The sequence below is a fragment of the Alosa sapidissima genome, chromosome 7 (assembly GCF_018492685.1).
Source record: "Alosa sapidissima isolate fAloSap1 chromosome 7, fAloSap1.pri, whole genome shotgun sequence".
Taxonomy (NCBI): Eukaryota; Metazoa; Chordata; class Actinopteri; order Clupeiformes; family Clupeidae; genus Alosa; species Alosa sapidissima.
Genome location: NC_055963.1, coordinates 27,712,606 through 27,728,944, shown reverse-complemented (window position 1 = coordinate 27,728,944; position 16,339 = coordinate 27,712,606). Strand labels below are relative to the sequence as shown.

The following is a 16,339-nucleotide window of genomic DNA, read 5'->3' as shown; positions in this document are numbered from 1 at the left end:
TGCATATGTTGTCTGTGTTCACATTAGATGATGTCATGTCCGGTAATACAGTCACGAGATTGTTGACAACCGAGTGGCAAAGGCTCTTTTACTGTCTATGCAAAGGCTTGACTGGATTGCTAGCAACATGGGTGTCCAAGTGAAGACAGACACGGCCTTGCAGTATGGCTACGTCGAGGCAAATAAATAACGTTTCGTTGGGAAATTAGGATATTCAGAATTTACCGGTACACTACAGAAAACAGTTTGTGTTTCAGCATGATCAGCTTGTTAACACAGGCTAATGACCGGCTGAAAAGTTAGCATTGGCTATTCATGTTAGATGGCTTTAACGTTCTGGGTTTTTAACGCCAGCAAACTGAACTGAACAAATTGAAACGTTTTAAAACTTGGGTACAAACATTGACAGCTAATGTTTTGTACCGTCTTTGCGTTTGCCAAATGCAGTTAACTCATACCTGACAGACAGCTAGTCAGCTTATCTAGTCAATGTCTTTAACGTGAACTATTACAGACGGGACTCTGGCTAAGCTCTATAACTACTGCCAACTGGTAAGCAAACTAGTTATATTTTTTCATGACGTTCGTCCATGAAGTTCGTTTTGGTTGTCATTCCCCTCCAAACCATATGCTAATTTTAACTGCGAGGTTGCCTGTGCTTGCAACAAAAGTGGACAGCTGGACTGACCCCTAACGTAAGCGGAATGGGGAGCAAATTCCAATGTAGATTCAATAATGAAGCACTTCAGCTGAATGAGCTGATGTGTAAGGTTGACACTGACTGAATTTAAAGTTGTTACTTCGTCCATTATGCTTTTGCGGCTGCCATACTGCAGGGTTAAGATGGTACAGTTGGATAGCGTATATGAACTTGGGGAAAAATACAGAAGTTAATCCAGTTTTGTAGATATGACAAAAACCCTTAATGAATGGTAACCGTGGGCAGATTTGTTCCATAGAGTTCATTGTAGTCAGAGAAAGCAACGAGTAGTGGCAGACGCACTATCCATTGGGTATCAGCTGACATCCGCTGGCGGCCAAGGAGACCAAGTCATGGATCAGCTCAAAGTCAAAGACCGAATACTGGAAAATATCTCTTTGTCGGTAAAGAAGGTAAGCTGTATCCTATAAAGCAGATATATGAGTGTTTGTAGATAAACGGTGGTTTGTGGAGAAGAAAATATCAGTTAAAAGTGGGCCTTGCTGTTCGGGTTTGGAAACAACACCCCAACCCTCCGAGGCGAGCTAGCCATTCCAGAGGTTTTGTTGATGTTTTGGAGAATACGCAATTACATCACGGCATCTGTACCTGTGCGAAGCCATAACATCTTATCAATTACGTAATTTGTATGTTAAAAACAAATCCCGGTCCAACTTCTAAAGCATTCTTGTTTGGATGCGGCACAGGGACTGTGTTGTAAACACTGCCTTCTCCACAATGCATAATGCTACCGAACGTAGCTATATTTCTGTTTACCTCAATCAGTGACTCCTTTGTCTTGAAAAGTATGGCTTGAAACAATCGGTACATTATTGTGGTCAGCATTTGTCATTATTAATGCACATTGATTTATAGCTTTCTGTGGCGACAGGGCACATTATTTCAGCATGAGCTCCCGACATGGTCAACTGAAATTAGCACCGTACATTTTGTTCTAATCTTATGTCATTTATATTCTCGTGTTAAAATAAGTATATTTCAAGTTATTATGATAACGTCAGTTAAAATCCAATGTTACGGTTTCTCATGGTGTCAGTGCTGCTATGCCATTGTCTTTTCCCTCGCTTTTTTGACATAGCGACCTACTTCTGCTTTATGTATTCCTGACGTTTCCTGTTCCAAGTTTGGAGGTCACATGACTGTCAGGTGCTTGGAATTTATGTGGGTTCACAAAAGCTGGTGTAGTCAAATGCTTATTATTGCTAATGTGCAGCTCTAATCACACCCTTTCTCATAAGTCATTGTAACCTGTTTTGAACCCCCCCCCCCCCCCCCTCCCATTCAATGCATAGCCCTGCATTTGACATGAAAATACATATTTATTCTGTTATTCCATCAAATATTTCAGTCACTGTAATGACACATGCACTACAATAGCCTTTTACTTTCTGTTTCACCTCATGTGTAATTCCCCTCTTTGCTGTGCTTTTCCAGCTGCAGAGTTACTTTGCTGCTTGCGAAGATGAAACTCCAGCCATTCGTAACCACGACCGGGTTTTACAGCGCCTTTGTGAACACCTGGACCATGCCTTGCTTTATGGGTAAGATTGCTGGTAGTTCAAACAGAGCATCTGGGTTCACCTGTGCTACTGTAAACATGGCATGAGAGCAACATGGCCTGAGTTCTAGGCTATGGATACATACAGTAGACAATGTCTCGTTGTTTGACCGGGTAGATGCCCCAGAGTTACACTATGGTTTCAGTTCCTAGGGGAATGGCTGCAGATGAACAGCTTATTTTCAGTGTACTGTAGTTTACTGTGTGGATAATGTGTATTGAATGTATATGCACATTGTGTTCCATCCTTACACCCTGTTGTGTGTGTGTGTGTGTGCGTGTGCGTGTGTGTGTGCGTGCGTGCGTGCGTGCACGTGTGTGTGTGTGTGTGCGCGCGCGCCTGTGTTTGTGCGAAAGGCTTCAGGACATCTCCTCAGGTTACTGGGTCCTTGTCCTGCACTTCACACGCAGAGAAGCGGTGCGGCAGATAGACGAGCTTAAGCACATAGCTACGAACCTTGGCCGCAGTGAGCACAAACTCTTACCCATTTCACTTGAATGTGTTCTTCCGCTGATTGCACTACTCAGTGCCTATGACATTACACTGTGTAAAGCAAAAAAGCAAGTGTATATTGATCCAGCAGTTACTGTTTGGTGCTTTTGTATGAGTGTGATACCACAGAGAAACACTTAAAAATCAGCCTCCCAGGTGATCCAGACTGACTGAAACCCCTTGATTGTTCATTACTTATTTTATTGTTTCCAGTTTAAACAAAATTATGCTCCTATACTTATATATATTTCTTCTGATTTGTGTTTCTTTAAAAATGGTACATGAATTTATTGTGGTCTGACCCGACAGTACATTTCCAGTTTTATGGCGACTAGCCCGTCTAAATGGGATTGTTGTCTGGCTGGCTGTATAGGTCGTGCCTGGCTGTACCTGGCCCTCAGTGAGAGTTCATTAGAAAGCTACCTCCGCCTTTTCCAAGAGAACCAGGCACTGTTGCAGAAATATTACTTCAAGTGAGTTCTGTCATATAAGCTGCATGTTGACACATACCTAAAGCTTACCTGTTGGTTTGGGCGTGGTAATCACAAGCTCAAGAACCTGTTATTCCTGATTGGTATTTGGGAGGATTATTTTAGCTCTGTCTGCAGTTTAGCTTATTTTGCCTTAAAGTTTGAGGTGACAGTATTGCTCCTTTGATAGATAACGTTGACACGAGATAGAAATAAATGCACAATACATAAAGAAATATCTGATATTTTGAACATTTTACCGTCTGTTTCTCTATCTTACTGTGTTGTCCTTCTCTGTAGAAATGCATTGGTCTGCAGCCATGACCACCTCACCCTTTTCGTTACATTGGTGTCTGGGCTGGAGTTTATCCGGTTTGACCTAGAGCTGGTATGTGTTGCCTTACTCACAAAAAGAATTACACATGAATATCACCAGATAAATGATTTAAGCAATGAAAACCATTTGAGTACATTAGTTGTAAAATGTGTTTTCCTCCTGGATTACTCCTTGATTACGCCTCGGTCATTATATTTGTAGGACTTGTAAAGCAATTTTTAATTGTCTTCTTTTTCCGGATCCAGGATGTCCCTTACCTAGATGTTGCCCCCTACATGCCTGAGTACTATAAACCACAGAATCTTCTGGACTTTGAGGAGAGGTTACCTAGTTCGGACAGTTTGTCCCTTCACTCCTTCACTTCCCTCACCTCCACCAACCTGGAGTGGGACGACAGTGCCATCGCCCCGTCCAGTGAAGGTAAGAGCCCTCTCTTATTTCTGCTCCTCTTCCTTTGTTAGCAATTCTCTAATTCATCTACACTCTGCATTTCATTTACAGTCAGTCTGTGTTTCACATAAATACAGGTCACACACGTTCACTCGGCACAATTTGGGAATGTGGAAGTTAGACTGAAGAATGGTTTAGCTGTTAATGCTTTTTCTTTCCATGTCAGTCATCACTTGTACGCAATGAAAGCAGCCACTGTTATTTTGTGGAACTGTGTCACATGCAAAGGTTTAGATGTCCGTGCAACTTCAGATTCTCAAGCTCAGATTCTCATAGCTCGGTCATTACATAGTTCATTGCATAGTTCATACCGTAGTCCAGTACATACACTATAGTTTCCTAAGTGCTGTTTCACCTTCACATTGCTTCTTATGTCATCATTTTCAGTTCATTGCATTCTCTTTATTTCTTTTTTTTTTCTTCCTGTCTTCATCTTGTCATACCTTTTTCCCCGCCTAATGTTGAGTCTTATCCTTATCCCTCCTTTTTTTAGATTATGATTTCGGTGACATCTTCCCTGTGTTGCAGTCAATGCCAAATGCAGACTGGGAAGGTGGGACATGGTTATTCCCCCTTCACCCGTCACCATAACACCCCCTCACCCTCCACCACTGCATACCTCACCTCACCTACCCACACACACACACCCAACTCCACACACACACATACACCCACACAGCTTCATGCATGTGCGTATAGCCATACCTTCATGGTGGTTGACTTGAGATGTGCATGCTACCTTGTTCTGTTCTGTTCTGTGTTGCTTTTTATGGTATGCTAAATACATGTTTGCTCAACAAGAAGGCTGGTCAGGTTTGGTCTAGAAATCAACTGGGCATTTGAATGTAGATAATTATCCAACTCTGGGTGTTTGAATGTCACCCACTTTGGGTGTGTATGTTGGGTGTGTTGGTGGAAGTGAAAGTTATGTTTGAAATAGCCTATGTGTTGTCCTGTAGGTGTTGTATATTGTGCCTTGTTGTCATTACATTTACATTTCACTGTCATTGCATTTGCATTGCAAATGTACATGAGATCTGGAACTGGCTAGAGATCACACAGCTTAGTCTTCTGACAGTGATATTATTTTAGTGATTATTTCAATAACAGCACAACAGCACTGTCCAGTTAGAAGTGAGAATCAGAGACGAACAGGTGAGTTATGGTCATTCTTGTGTCTGGTAGCAGCATCAGCATTTTACTAAAGCATCCTGCAATGCCTGGTGCAGCCACTGCTCAGCTAACCGAGTTTGTACTGGCCGATATTATAACCTTTTCACGCATATGGCACTGGTTCTGCATGTGTTGGGCCTGAGTTTAAGCAGCTACTCATATGCTTCAGTGTCGGTGTCAAATTTAATTAAAGTACTACAGTATAGTAAAGTGTAGTATTCAAGCTTTAATAACGAAATGAGTAATGCAATTTGTTCTGAAGTTTTTCACTTCAAGTGTGTACTACAATACAAATCACACTGAAATGAGAGAAATAACATTATCCAGACAATCCCATTTAAATTCTGATTACATCTGTCAAATAATCAATACTCTGACTTTAATTGGAGTTTATCATGATTCCTGGATGAGAATGCGTCATCATGGAATCAGATTTTTACCAGTTCGCTTAGCATGTAAACTGGAATATTCTGAATTCGGATAATGATCGGAATGGTGATTTAATCAGATTATTGGTAACAGCACTGACTGATCTGAAGCTATGGCAGTCTGGTTAAAATCAGGCCTATCCGGTCTTGACAGTCTCCATGCCAGCTTTGTCCTGATGTGTTTGTCTGTGCTCCTCATCTGTGGTAAATGTGCATCACTGTGCGTCTGTGTGTTTGAAACGGAGATTCTCGTATGAGGCATCTGCTGTTTTGAGCCTATGTCTCCACCTCTGCTTACCTAGAGGGAGACTTGACCGACCCAGTCAGCGCTCCGCACTCCAGCGTGTCCGACCCACAAACCGTGGTCAGCGACTCCGGGCTGGTTCGGTCCACTGGGGCACCACCGTCCAGAACCACCTCGCTCTCGCGCAGCCCTACCTTCCGGCACAACCCGTTCAACGAGGACTCGGACACCAACACCAACACCTCGGCCGACGTGACACCGGTGCACAGCAGGCATGAGGCCACCACCGGAGACGACACGGAGAGCACCAGCACCGAGCTGGAGGTGATCCGGTGAGCTCAGCTCAGACGCGGCCTTGTTTCTCTTCATGGGCTGCATACGGGTGGCCTATCTGCATCTATCTGCCCACTCATTCTCTTCAATCAGCCAGATGAGGTTTAGATTATGAATTCGGTAACGTCTTCCCTGTGTTGCCGTTAAAGCCAAATGCGTTCATTTGCATTCTGTTCACGGCAAGCCAAAACGCTAATTGGGAAGGTGGGACATGGTTACATTGTCTCCCATGTGACAGATTTAGTTAAATACCTAATGAGTGTTTATGTAGTAAATTCAGACAGTCAGTAGACACAGCATTAGGAGAGACAGTTTGGTCTGTCGTGTGAGATGCATTTTAATGGATTGAGTTTGACAGCGTGTCCCCGTTTGAATGAATGGATGTGTTATTATTTTGGTCGCCTCAGAATGGCCAGACGAAGGAAGCCAGCCAAGAAGCGACGTGGGAAGGACTCGACGGGCTCCGTGAGCAGCGTCCAGAGCGTGGCCACTACAGAGCTGGGGGAGGCTGAGGAGGGCCATGAACTTGGGGCCAGGAGGGAGCAGGAGACGGACCCCCACACCGTAGACAGTTGGAGCGCCTCCGAAGGCCCAGACGGGTCAGCGCCGGACGCCGCGCGGAGGAAGAGGAAGGAGGACGGCGGGGACGAGGAGGATCCCGAGGATCTGCTGAGACTCCCCGAGATGACGGACACCTCCATGGACCGTGTGGGCCAGCCGCTGTGTGACGTCATGGACCGGCTGAACGGCACCCTGGACCGAGAGAGCTGGGAAAGAGCAGGCGAGGAGGATGACGAGAGAGGGGCGGACGAAGATGCGGTCGAAGGCGGCGGCAGGAGAGGCACCCGAACAGCACCACCTCCCCAGCCGCAGCCCTTTCGGGGCGACTCGGGCGGTGAGCCACCTGACCCTGTGGGCCAGTCTGGCCCTCTGGCCCCCAGCCCTGGGTTCCTGCAGGCCCCACCAGCCCCCGCCGACTTCTACTGCTTTACCCCTCACAGTCCGGACACTGCTGCCGCACGTCGTAGCCGCCATGACCCTGCAGGGGATGGCCAGTCGCCGGCTCTTCCTGGTGGCCATGCGGATGAGGGAGAGGCAGCGACAGAAGAACCAGCGCCACAGCAACAGCACGCCCACAGCCTCGCCATAGAGGACGCAGAGGGGGAGGGGGAGGGGGAGGAGAAGGGCCCTGAGGAGGCCCCCGTGGATGCCCCTGTGCTGGAGAACGGAGCATCTCCCGATGGGGAGAGCGAGGAGCAGCCCAGTCCCACAGAGAACTCCCATCCTGCAGAGTTCAGGTGAGATGCCCTGCCCTGTCAGCCTCTCAGTGATGGATGAGGGGAAGCTGGAATGAAGCCCAGCTCGTTTGGGAAGTTTGTGCAGTGATTTAACCTTTTTTTTTTTTTGTACAATTCAACAGTGTGGACAACAATCACCTGCTCCTGCTCATGATTCACGTCTTCAGAGAGAACGAGGAGCAACTCTTTAAGGTCTGGACAACTTTCACTATATTGATGTCAAACAATTAACAACTTTTAAAATCATTTTAACTTTTTAAATCTAGATTACCATTCAAACCTCCAGAACTGATTATTTATTACAAAAAAATGATAAAAAAAACACAGACTTGGCCATGTGAATGGCTGTAGGTGCAGCAGCATAGGACTTTGTTGAGCTGTTGTCTCTGCGGGCTCCACTGACAATGTGGCCATAAGGTTGACCTCATTCCTTGCATTCTCAGTGTTGAGGGCCCAGTGGTGCTGTATTGATTGTCAGCCTCCAATGCTTCATTGTGTTCCAGATGGTGCGAATGAGCACGGGGCACATGGAGGGGGACCTGCAGCCCCTCTACCTGCTGCTGACAGACTGCTACATCTATCTGCTGCGCAAAGGTGAGACTCCAGACGCAGGCGCAGGCGCAGCAGGCCTACTGCTCACGCACAACCTGGATTGCTCTCTGATTGCGTTCCCTCTCCGGCACATTATTGATATAACGGGCAGCCGTGGCCTACTGGTTAGCACTTCGGACCTGTAACCGGAGGGTTGCCGGTTCGAACCCCGACCAGTAGGCACGGCTGAAGTGCCCTTGAGTAAGGCACCTAACCCCTCACTGCTCCCCGAGCGCCGCTGTTGATGCAGGCAGCTCACTGCGCCGGGATTAGTGTGTGCTTCACCTCACTGTGTGTACACTGTGTGCTGTGTGTGTTTCACTAATTCACGGATTGGGATAAATGCAGAGACCAAATTTCCCTCACAGGATCAAAAGAGTATACATACATACATACATACATATTATTGAGGAATGTGGTGTGATCGTTCACACAATCTCAATCATCCCAAGTCACAGAGAAAGCAACTGACACTGTGTCTTTTGTCTCCTTGTCCTTTCTCTATCCCCTCCTCTTTCTCTCTCTCTCTCTCTCACTCTTTCTCTATCTTTCTCTCACTCACCCTTTCTTTATCTCTGTGTCTCTTTTTCTCTTTCTGTTTCCACTTGCTCAGGGGCTGCAGAGAAGCCTTACATGGTTGAAGAAGCCGTGTCATACAATGAGCTGGACTATGTGTCTGTGAGTTGTGATTTTATGCTTTATTGAATGTGTATTTGTTTTATCGTTGTTATATTGTGTATGTTTTGGATTTTAATATAGACCGATAATTTCTGCATTATTAATTTGAAATGTTTTAAGGGAGATAACTACTACTCAGCAGTATTTGTACTGTACTGTATACTGTACTGTATATCTGTATTTGCTGATGCATGGGTGGCTTGTTTTCATTCTCTCCAGGTTGGCTTAGATCAGCAGACCGTTACACTAGTGTGCACTAACAGGAGAAGACAGTTTCTGCTGGATACGGCAGACTCATCCTTGACTGTGTGAGTGTGCCATCATCTCCATTTCGGCATGTCTTTCCTGTTTCTTATCTCAAGGCCTGATTTTAATGTGTCTTATCGAATAACTGGAGCAGCCTTCAAGATAGCTTTCACTCAAGACAGCATCTTACTCATTTTGAACAGTGTGTCATGGCTGTTGTGAGGAAGACCAGATAATAGATGTTGCTGCGGCCTTAGTTTGCTAGCTAGAATGTCAGTCAGTATCTCAAATGAAGAAATAAAAGTGGAACTGGCAAGGCAATCTGTTTATTACAGTATTACTGTTGTATTACAGTATAGTAAATAAAATGTGTAATATCTAACAAAGCTCCCTCTATTTCTCCCCCTTTGTCACATACCTGTTCACACATACCCAGCTGGTTTCTGAACATTTTGAGGTCGTCCATGATAAACGGCTGTCGAGAGCCTCCCTACCCCTCCATCCTCACAGATGCCACCATGGAGAAACTGGCTCTCACCAAGTTTGTCTGTCAGGAAACCCACTGTGAGGTACGCATGGGCTGCAGTACTCTACACTCCTCACCTTCAACATAAGCATGTGCAGCGAGCCCGGCAATCAGTCTGTTGTAAATGTCTTATGTGAACAGTGCATGGTGACACTGTGTTTGACCCTCAACAGACAGCACTCTGAAAATAGTTTATGTTTTCTCAAAAATCATCCTTGCTATTTATATTGAACAATCAGTTGCAGTGAATATGTTTGCAAATATGAACACATATTTGCAATATACATGTGTATACACAAATACCAACCAATTCTCATTTGTCTGATATAATTGGGCTTAATGTAGACAACCAGTAAGTTGCCAAGTGCTCATGTGCTGCTGTTTCCACAGGTCTCTGAGGTCAACATCTGTCTGTACTCCCTGGTGCACTGGGAGGACCCCATGGACATGGGCGTGGCCACCCAGCCGTCCGGCTGCGTTGAGTCGGGCAGCACCAAGGAAGGGCCCCTCTTCTACCGGGCCGGAACCACCTACCTGGGAAAAGAGCAGTGGAAGAGTTGCTACCTGGTGCTCAGGTAGGCTGCATACAGCTGCGACAGTTGGCACAACAGTTTTGCTGAATGTGTCGGCACTCTTGAAAGTGGAGCACAAAGGTCTTTAGCTTATTTAGTTTCTTGTGTTTTTCATGAAGCACTGAAGTGGTTGTGGATGTAGAGGAAGTTAATATAAGAATGGAGGACTTGGTGGAGTTGACTAGAAGAGCCTGAGTTTTGTGGTTAAATGTTGTCTGGAAGCTCTCTGGACATTCCAAACATTCTGTCCCTGCACGGCTGATTCAGCTCAATAAGCTATTAATCAGCTGAACCATGTGAGTTTAGGATCGAAATGGTTGTGCATCAGCAATACCAGTCAATGAGCAATAGCCCACCAAACTCTTGGTATGTTCCAAAATGTGGTTCTCAAGATGTCATTAAGAAATTAGAAACAAATCTGGGCACACTCGGAAGAGACCCAAAATATTGTGGGCATCTGAGGGAGAATTAAAAAGTCCCTCACTGAGGCGGCAGGAAGAGAATCAGTTGTGTGCCTCCTCAGCATCTGGCAGAGATGCCTGGCACCAAAGAGCCATAACTGTCTCATGGGCAGATTGCAGGAAGGAGTTCATTATTATGGGAAGACCGTAAAGTAGAACAAATTGCGGTATACAGAATCACAAGATATCCAATGTACAACCAGTGACGACAGTGCAGCCTATATTAAAGCAGTGTGATTGTTTGATTGGATTGGAAGGGATGGGGGTAAAGAGGGGTTGTGAGTTAGATTCCGATAAAGCCACTGAAATGAATGTCAATATAATGCAGAGATTGTGTCCTACCTTCCAGAATACAGTTGGTTGCCAAGAAAAAGTAATCTTGCCCAACAGCCCAAAACATACTGCGAACCCCAATTAAGATCTGCTGTGGAGTGGAAATCTGCTGATGGAACACTTACAGTATTAGATTGGCCTGAACCACAACCTCAGTAGGAGCTCTGTGGGATCATTTGGGCAGGGAGAAGTTCAAAAACAACACAGCTAAAACAAGTTAACTGAAGCAAATCCCACCCGGTCCTGCTTAGCAGGACTTACCACAGAATTACACGGTAACACAAAGTTCACAGCAATTTTCCAAAACAAATAGATTCAGTTTTGTGTTTTGAGGGATACATAAATACTCCCTGGCACCAAAATGTCCTGTTTTTATGTTTGTTTATTAGTTTTGTTAATAGAATTAACATTGATTTGTGTTTATTGTGTGGCAGCTGTACTATTTCACAAACAAGCAAAACATCACTCTGGCCAGATACATGGCTTTAACTGAATGTTGTTGGTCTAAGTCTTTTGAACCGTGCTGTATAAAACGCTTGAGGTTTGCCCAGTGCTAGCAGCAGCTAATGAGCTTTGATGAAAAGCCAGATGTACTCATTAAAGGGTTTTTACTGTCGTCTCTGCAGATGAAATTATAACGTAAAGACATCTTACAGGAAAGACTTCATGGAGTGATCCATTGTCTTTTTACCACACTGTGGCCCTTAACCCTTAAATGTGTGAGTTTTTGAACATTCTAACATAAGATTCCGTTCCGCAACAATTGAAGGTTCTAAAATTTTATCTTGAATTCAATGAACCCAGATATTCTTTAGAATGTTAATTTCCCAACATTCCGTACACCCTTAAGGGTTAATATGGTGTCAATGCCTGTTTGGAATACTGGCCTCCTCAGTGGTCTCTGTTTTGCCTGTATATTAAAGGCATTCATCATCATGATGTGCTCTCTGTGTAGTAAAGGCATCCTGTACCAGTACCCTGAGAGGACCGACGTGACCCCGCTCCTATCCATCACCATGGGGTGAGACTGTTTACATTTCATTTACTGTTTTATTTCCCCCTATACATCAACCTGCCACCCCCATTTCCCTGCATAATCACTTCCTCCTCCATTATGCAGGAGGTGCCATAAACGATGTCATTGTTTATCCCGGTAATCTCATGCCACGTTCAGTCGGCTGGCGCCTTGTCTGACTCATTTTTGAACTTGTCATGTTCATTTTCTTTTCGTTACCCTTCCGACAGCGGGGAGCACTGCGGGGGCTGTCGGCGCTCCAACAGCACCGAGCGTCCGCACGCCTTCCAGGTGATCCTGACGGACCGCGCCCCTCTGGAGCTGAGCGCCGACAACGAGCAGGACATGGCCGACTGGATGCAGCTGCTGTGCCAGTCCGTCTCAAAAGGGGTCCGTACCTCTGACGTACCACTAACTCCTCAGCCAGCAGTTAGTTTGTATTACATACATTTCCTTCAGGATAAGTAAAGTATCTGTCTGTCTGTCTGTCTGTCTGTCTGTCAAGCTAGCTACCTGTATGTACCATGATAATTGCATAATGAGCTAACCTTAGGTATCAGCAGCCTGGAGATTGGTGTAGCCTTTACTCTAAGCCCGTTAGGCTGGTCTGATGGGCTTGGTCTGTGAAGCCTCTGTGTAATATTCCTGAAATTGTTATGTATGATCTCATCGCTCCTCATAGCTCTGGAGTTAAGGGGACAGCTGCACATGCAGACTCTTGTCACTGTGCATGTGTGTTTTATATGCAAACCCCGCCTCCCCCCCAAGCTGCAGACCTCACTGTCTGTCCCCATCCTGTCCTCCTACACTCTCTCTGAAGTATTAGCATTCCACACAAAAGCCCCCTTCATGTCTTGTGACTCAGACTTTCTGTTTACTGGCTGGACTTGCAGTACTGCGTCTTAACATCGGCGGCTTTGTGTTTTGTCCCTGATCTTTGTTTGTCTCAGGTGATTCCACAAGGTGTCACACCTTCGCCCTGTATCCCTTGCTGCCTCGTGGTGACAAAGAGGAAGTTGCTGACGTGCCACCAGGACTGTCAGACGAGTTTCTTCCGCTCGCTGGGCGCTGCCGAGCTGTGTGATATCACCGCTGTGTGTCTGGAGGACGATAAGGAGTACTGTGTGATTGTAAGACTCTCCACGCTCTCCAGCGCATTCTAAACGGGATGTGGAATTTAAGCACATGGTTGCATTTTCTGTTTCTGATACTTGTTCCTGTTCTGACACACATTTCTTTCTTTCTTTCTTTCTTTCTTTCTTTCTTTCTTTCTTTCTTTCTGTCTGTCTGTCTGTCTGTCTGTCTGTCTGTCTGTCTGTCTGTCTGTAGGAGTTTTCTGTGGAGCGGGCCCAGTTCCTCCCTCCCTGGGTGCTGTACTTCAGTGGCTGTGAGGAGAGAGATCGCCTCCTAGAGGCACTAGATGTGGCCTGGAAAGACATCTTCCAGGTGAGCGTGTAAAAACAATACTCAGCCCCCTTCACTTCACATTAACTCCCACTAAGAACTGGCCCTTGTAACCCCCAGCCATTGTTTCCTTTTCTCCTTATTTCATGCCAAATGTGTAGTTATCTCATTATGCTGTTACATAAGGAATACCTGTATACTGTGTTTTAAGATAAGTGATTTAACAAGAGAGAACTTACTGTGGCCTAAGGCAAGCATTTTCACATTTACAGTTAATGGATGCACTATTGTAGTCCTCAAGTTCATGAACAGTGAAAGATCTTACAAGGCTCTCTGTGTTCTTCTCCTCCCTGTGCCTTGCAGGTGTGTCTGCCGCGGAAGGCCGTGTCGGAGCCGTCGGTGCAGAAGCGCTGTGGCGAGGCGCTGGCTCTCATCCACAGCGCGTGGCAGCGCAGCGACAGCCTGGCCAGGGGGCGCTTCCAGAGGGAGCCCTGGTGCTGAGCGCTAACCCCCACCAACAAACACCGGGTCAACCACCAACCCCCCCCCAGCCCCAACCCCAACCCCAGCCCCAGGGAGCAACAGACTCTCCCATGGGCCCGCAGCGCTGATTGACTCTCAAGGACTCGCGGCTGCTGTCGGTGTTAGCTTTCTGTGGCTCTAGGCGGGACTTTGTTTACACTTCTTCGGCCTTGCACAAATATTCAGGCTTATGTTCAGCTTAACGTTACCGCGAGGGACGAAGGGTCACGAGGCTAGGGGTCAGAGAATGAGACACACACCCGCCCTCTGTGCTACTTGCTCTGCGAACAAATCTCGAAGTCTTGTTTGAACATTTTAACCGCCATCCTAATTGCACCTAAGTGTAAATATGTACATTCGACTGATGTATCCTGAAGCGTAGGGAGTCCAGATGGTGGATGGCTTTTTTGCTATTTGGCCGCCTTTTACCTTTATTTGGTCTGCTTGCTAATATTGTCACCTCACATGATGCCCATTCTACACTCACAAGTACTTACTTGTTGCAAGTGTTTGGTAGTCGATGAGGTTTGAGCAGCGGGAAGGACGTTGAGGGCGGTGTATGGTGTGCCACAATGGTCATGTGTATTCTGCTGCTTTTTCAAGCAGTTAGAAAAGGACTTTTGTCAGACACACAGGGCATACAACAGACACTCAGATATTAGAGACGGAAGACACAATGAGAGAGTATCCTTGTATACAGCTAATTGCAAGATTGCACATTTCTTTGAACTTTCTCTCCTTTTATGTATTTCTTTTGAACTAACTGGGTGATGCTGTGTGTGTGCGTGTGTGTGTGTGTGTGTGTGCGTGTGTGTGTGTTTGTTTGAATGTGGTTTTCAGCATTTACAGTATGTGTGTCTGAACATATGTACAGCATGTCTTTGTTGGCTTATTTTAAACTCTGTCTACATACAGGAAGGCAGAGTAGGAAGCAGTTGCTACATAGGCGTGTCTCTCGGTTTGCTTTGTTTTCCCTCAAATATTCAACATATCAGGCTAACGTACGACTCTCATCTGCTTATGTAGTATGGAGTATTGAGTAGTTAAGGGTAAGGTTTGATGGTGGGTGTATGTTTTGTGCGAAGGCTAAGTAAATCATGGCACCACAATCAATGCCAGTAAGATTTGGAATCACGTTAGTAGGCTGCTGATAGTTTGTGAGCATTACAGTATGTATATGATATGGATCTGTAGTTATGTATTAAAATGTAAAAGAGGTACTCTTCGTCAGTCTCCTGCACTGCATGTTAACTGCACTATAGCGGAGGCAGAAACTTGCTTTGGGGCAGCCGTGGCCTACTGGTTAGCACTTCGGACCTGTAACCGGAGGGTTGCCGGTTCGAACCCCGACCAATAGGCACGGCTGAAGTGCCCTTGAGCAAGGCACCTAACCCCTTACTGCTGCCCGAGCGTCGCTGTTGATGCAGGCAGCTCACTGCGCCGGGATTAGTGTGTGCTTCACCTCACTGTGTGTACACTGTGTGCTGTGTGTGTTTCACTAATTCACGGATTGGGATAAATGCAGAGACCAAATTTCCCTCACGGGATCAAAAGAGTATATATATACTTATACTAAAACATGTTAAATTATGCACACTGTGGCAGATATTTGCAAAACCTTCAGTTGATTGTCATTTGGCAGTCTGTTTAATGTAAGCCATTGTTTTTGGTGTGATGAGGCAAGGTTAGGACACAGTTTTGTCCTGAAGTTCCACGCACATTTATGTGATGAAAAATAATTTGGCTTGGGAAAGGCAGAAATTTGGTCACAGGTCAAGTTATTATAGAATTTGATGACGAGTGATCCCAAGTGATCCAGCCATAACTAGGTGCCTACATTGAAATGAATTGAATTGCCTGACACTTTTATCCCAAGTGACTCCCAGTATAGGGAATGCATTATGTTTTATCTACACATGCCTGACTGCTTTTCGTTCTTTAACAAAACTGCATGAGCATATGATTTAGTGTCCTCTCTACCTACAATCAGGAATGTCCACATATGGGCACTACACAGCTCAGGCTGAGACCAGGGCTTCATAAATGGTGGACTGAGTTATCCATAATAATCTCTCCTTGGCAGTGCAATAGTGAAGTTGTGCACATTATTGAGAGTGTTAAGGTACATTATTGAGAGAAACTGTGGCATTCCTTCGATGTCTAGAGAAGTTGTTTTGGAGCAAAGGAAGATAAGGACTAAGTGTATTTAAAAAAAAATGTTTGTATTTTACACTTGATAGCATGGCGGCCTTTACATAATAATTAAATGTAGAAGCCCGCTCCATGACTGTGTGTGTGTGTGTGTGTGTGTGTGTGTGTGTGTGTGTGTGTCTGAATCAAGGAATGAGTGCATGTAGTTATTTAGCTTATGGATGTTGCCTTGTAGCCTGGCTTTCGAGGACCCCTTTGTCATTTTTTTTTCCCATCTAGAGTGCTCTCAGATATTTTGCGGAAATGCCATATGATATATTGAATGTGACTCAATA

General features: G+C 45.4%; 1 protein-coding gene across 4 annotated transcripts; it reads left to right on the top strand.

Moving 5' to 3' along the window:
- Positions 1-99: 99 nt before the first annotated feature.
- On the top strand, positions 100-15,250 carry plekhm2 (pleckstrin homology domain containing, family M (with RUN domain) member 2). Of its 4 annotated transcripts, XM_042097196.1 has the most exons (21): positions 100-552; positions 960-1,113; positions 2,156-2,262; positions 2,637-2,746; positions 3,146-3,245; positions 3,543-3,630; positions 3,825-3,999; positions 4,523-4,582; positions 5,933-6,206; positions 6,615-7,505; positions 7,628-7,697; positions 8,009-8,099; positions 8,710-8,774; positions 8,994-9,082; positions 9,457-9,589; positions 9,937-10,121; positions 11,868-11,933; positions 12,158-12,356; positions 12,878-13,057; positions 13,257-13,373; positions 13,695-15,250. In XM_042097196.1, the coding sequence occupies exons 2-21, from the start codon at positions 1,054-1,056 to the stop codon at positions 13,830-13,832; spliced, it is 3,198 nt and encodes a 1,065-aa protein (XP_041953130.1). In that variant the 5' UTR covers positions 100-552; positions 960-1,053; the 3' UTR covers positions 13,833-15,250. The 4 variants fall into 4 exon arrangements, with proteins under 4 accessions (XP_041953130.1, XP_041953131.1, XP_041953129.1 ...); XM_042097197.1 differs by having other exon boundaries at positions 100-1,113; positions 12,158-12,317; XM_042097195.1 differs by having other exon boundaries at positions 100-1,113.
- Positions 15,251-16,339: the final 1,089 nt, after the last annotated feature.

Bases quoted from the DNA above. Each gene is read 5' to 3' on its own strand.
- plekhm2 (XM_042097196.1), top strand. From the start codon at position 1,054: ATGGATCAGCTCAAAGTCAAAGACCGAATACTGGAAAATATCTCTTTG. The intron at 2,263-2,636 runs GTAAGATTGCTG...TTTGTGCGAAAG, and splicing joins GACCATGCCTTGCTTTATGG to GCTTCAGGACATCTCCTCAG. The intron at 6,207-6,614 runs GTGAGCTCAGCT...TGGTCGCCTCAG, and splicing joins ACCGAGCTGGAGGTGATCCG to AATGGCCAGACGAAGGAAGC.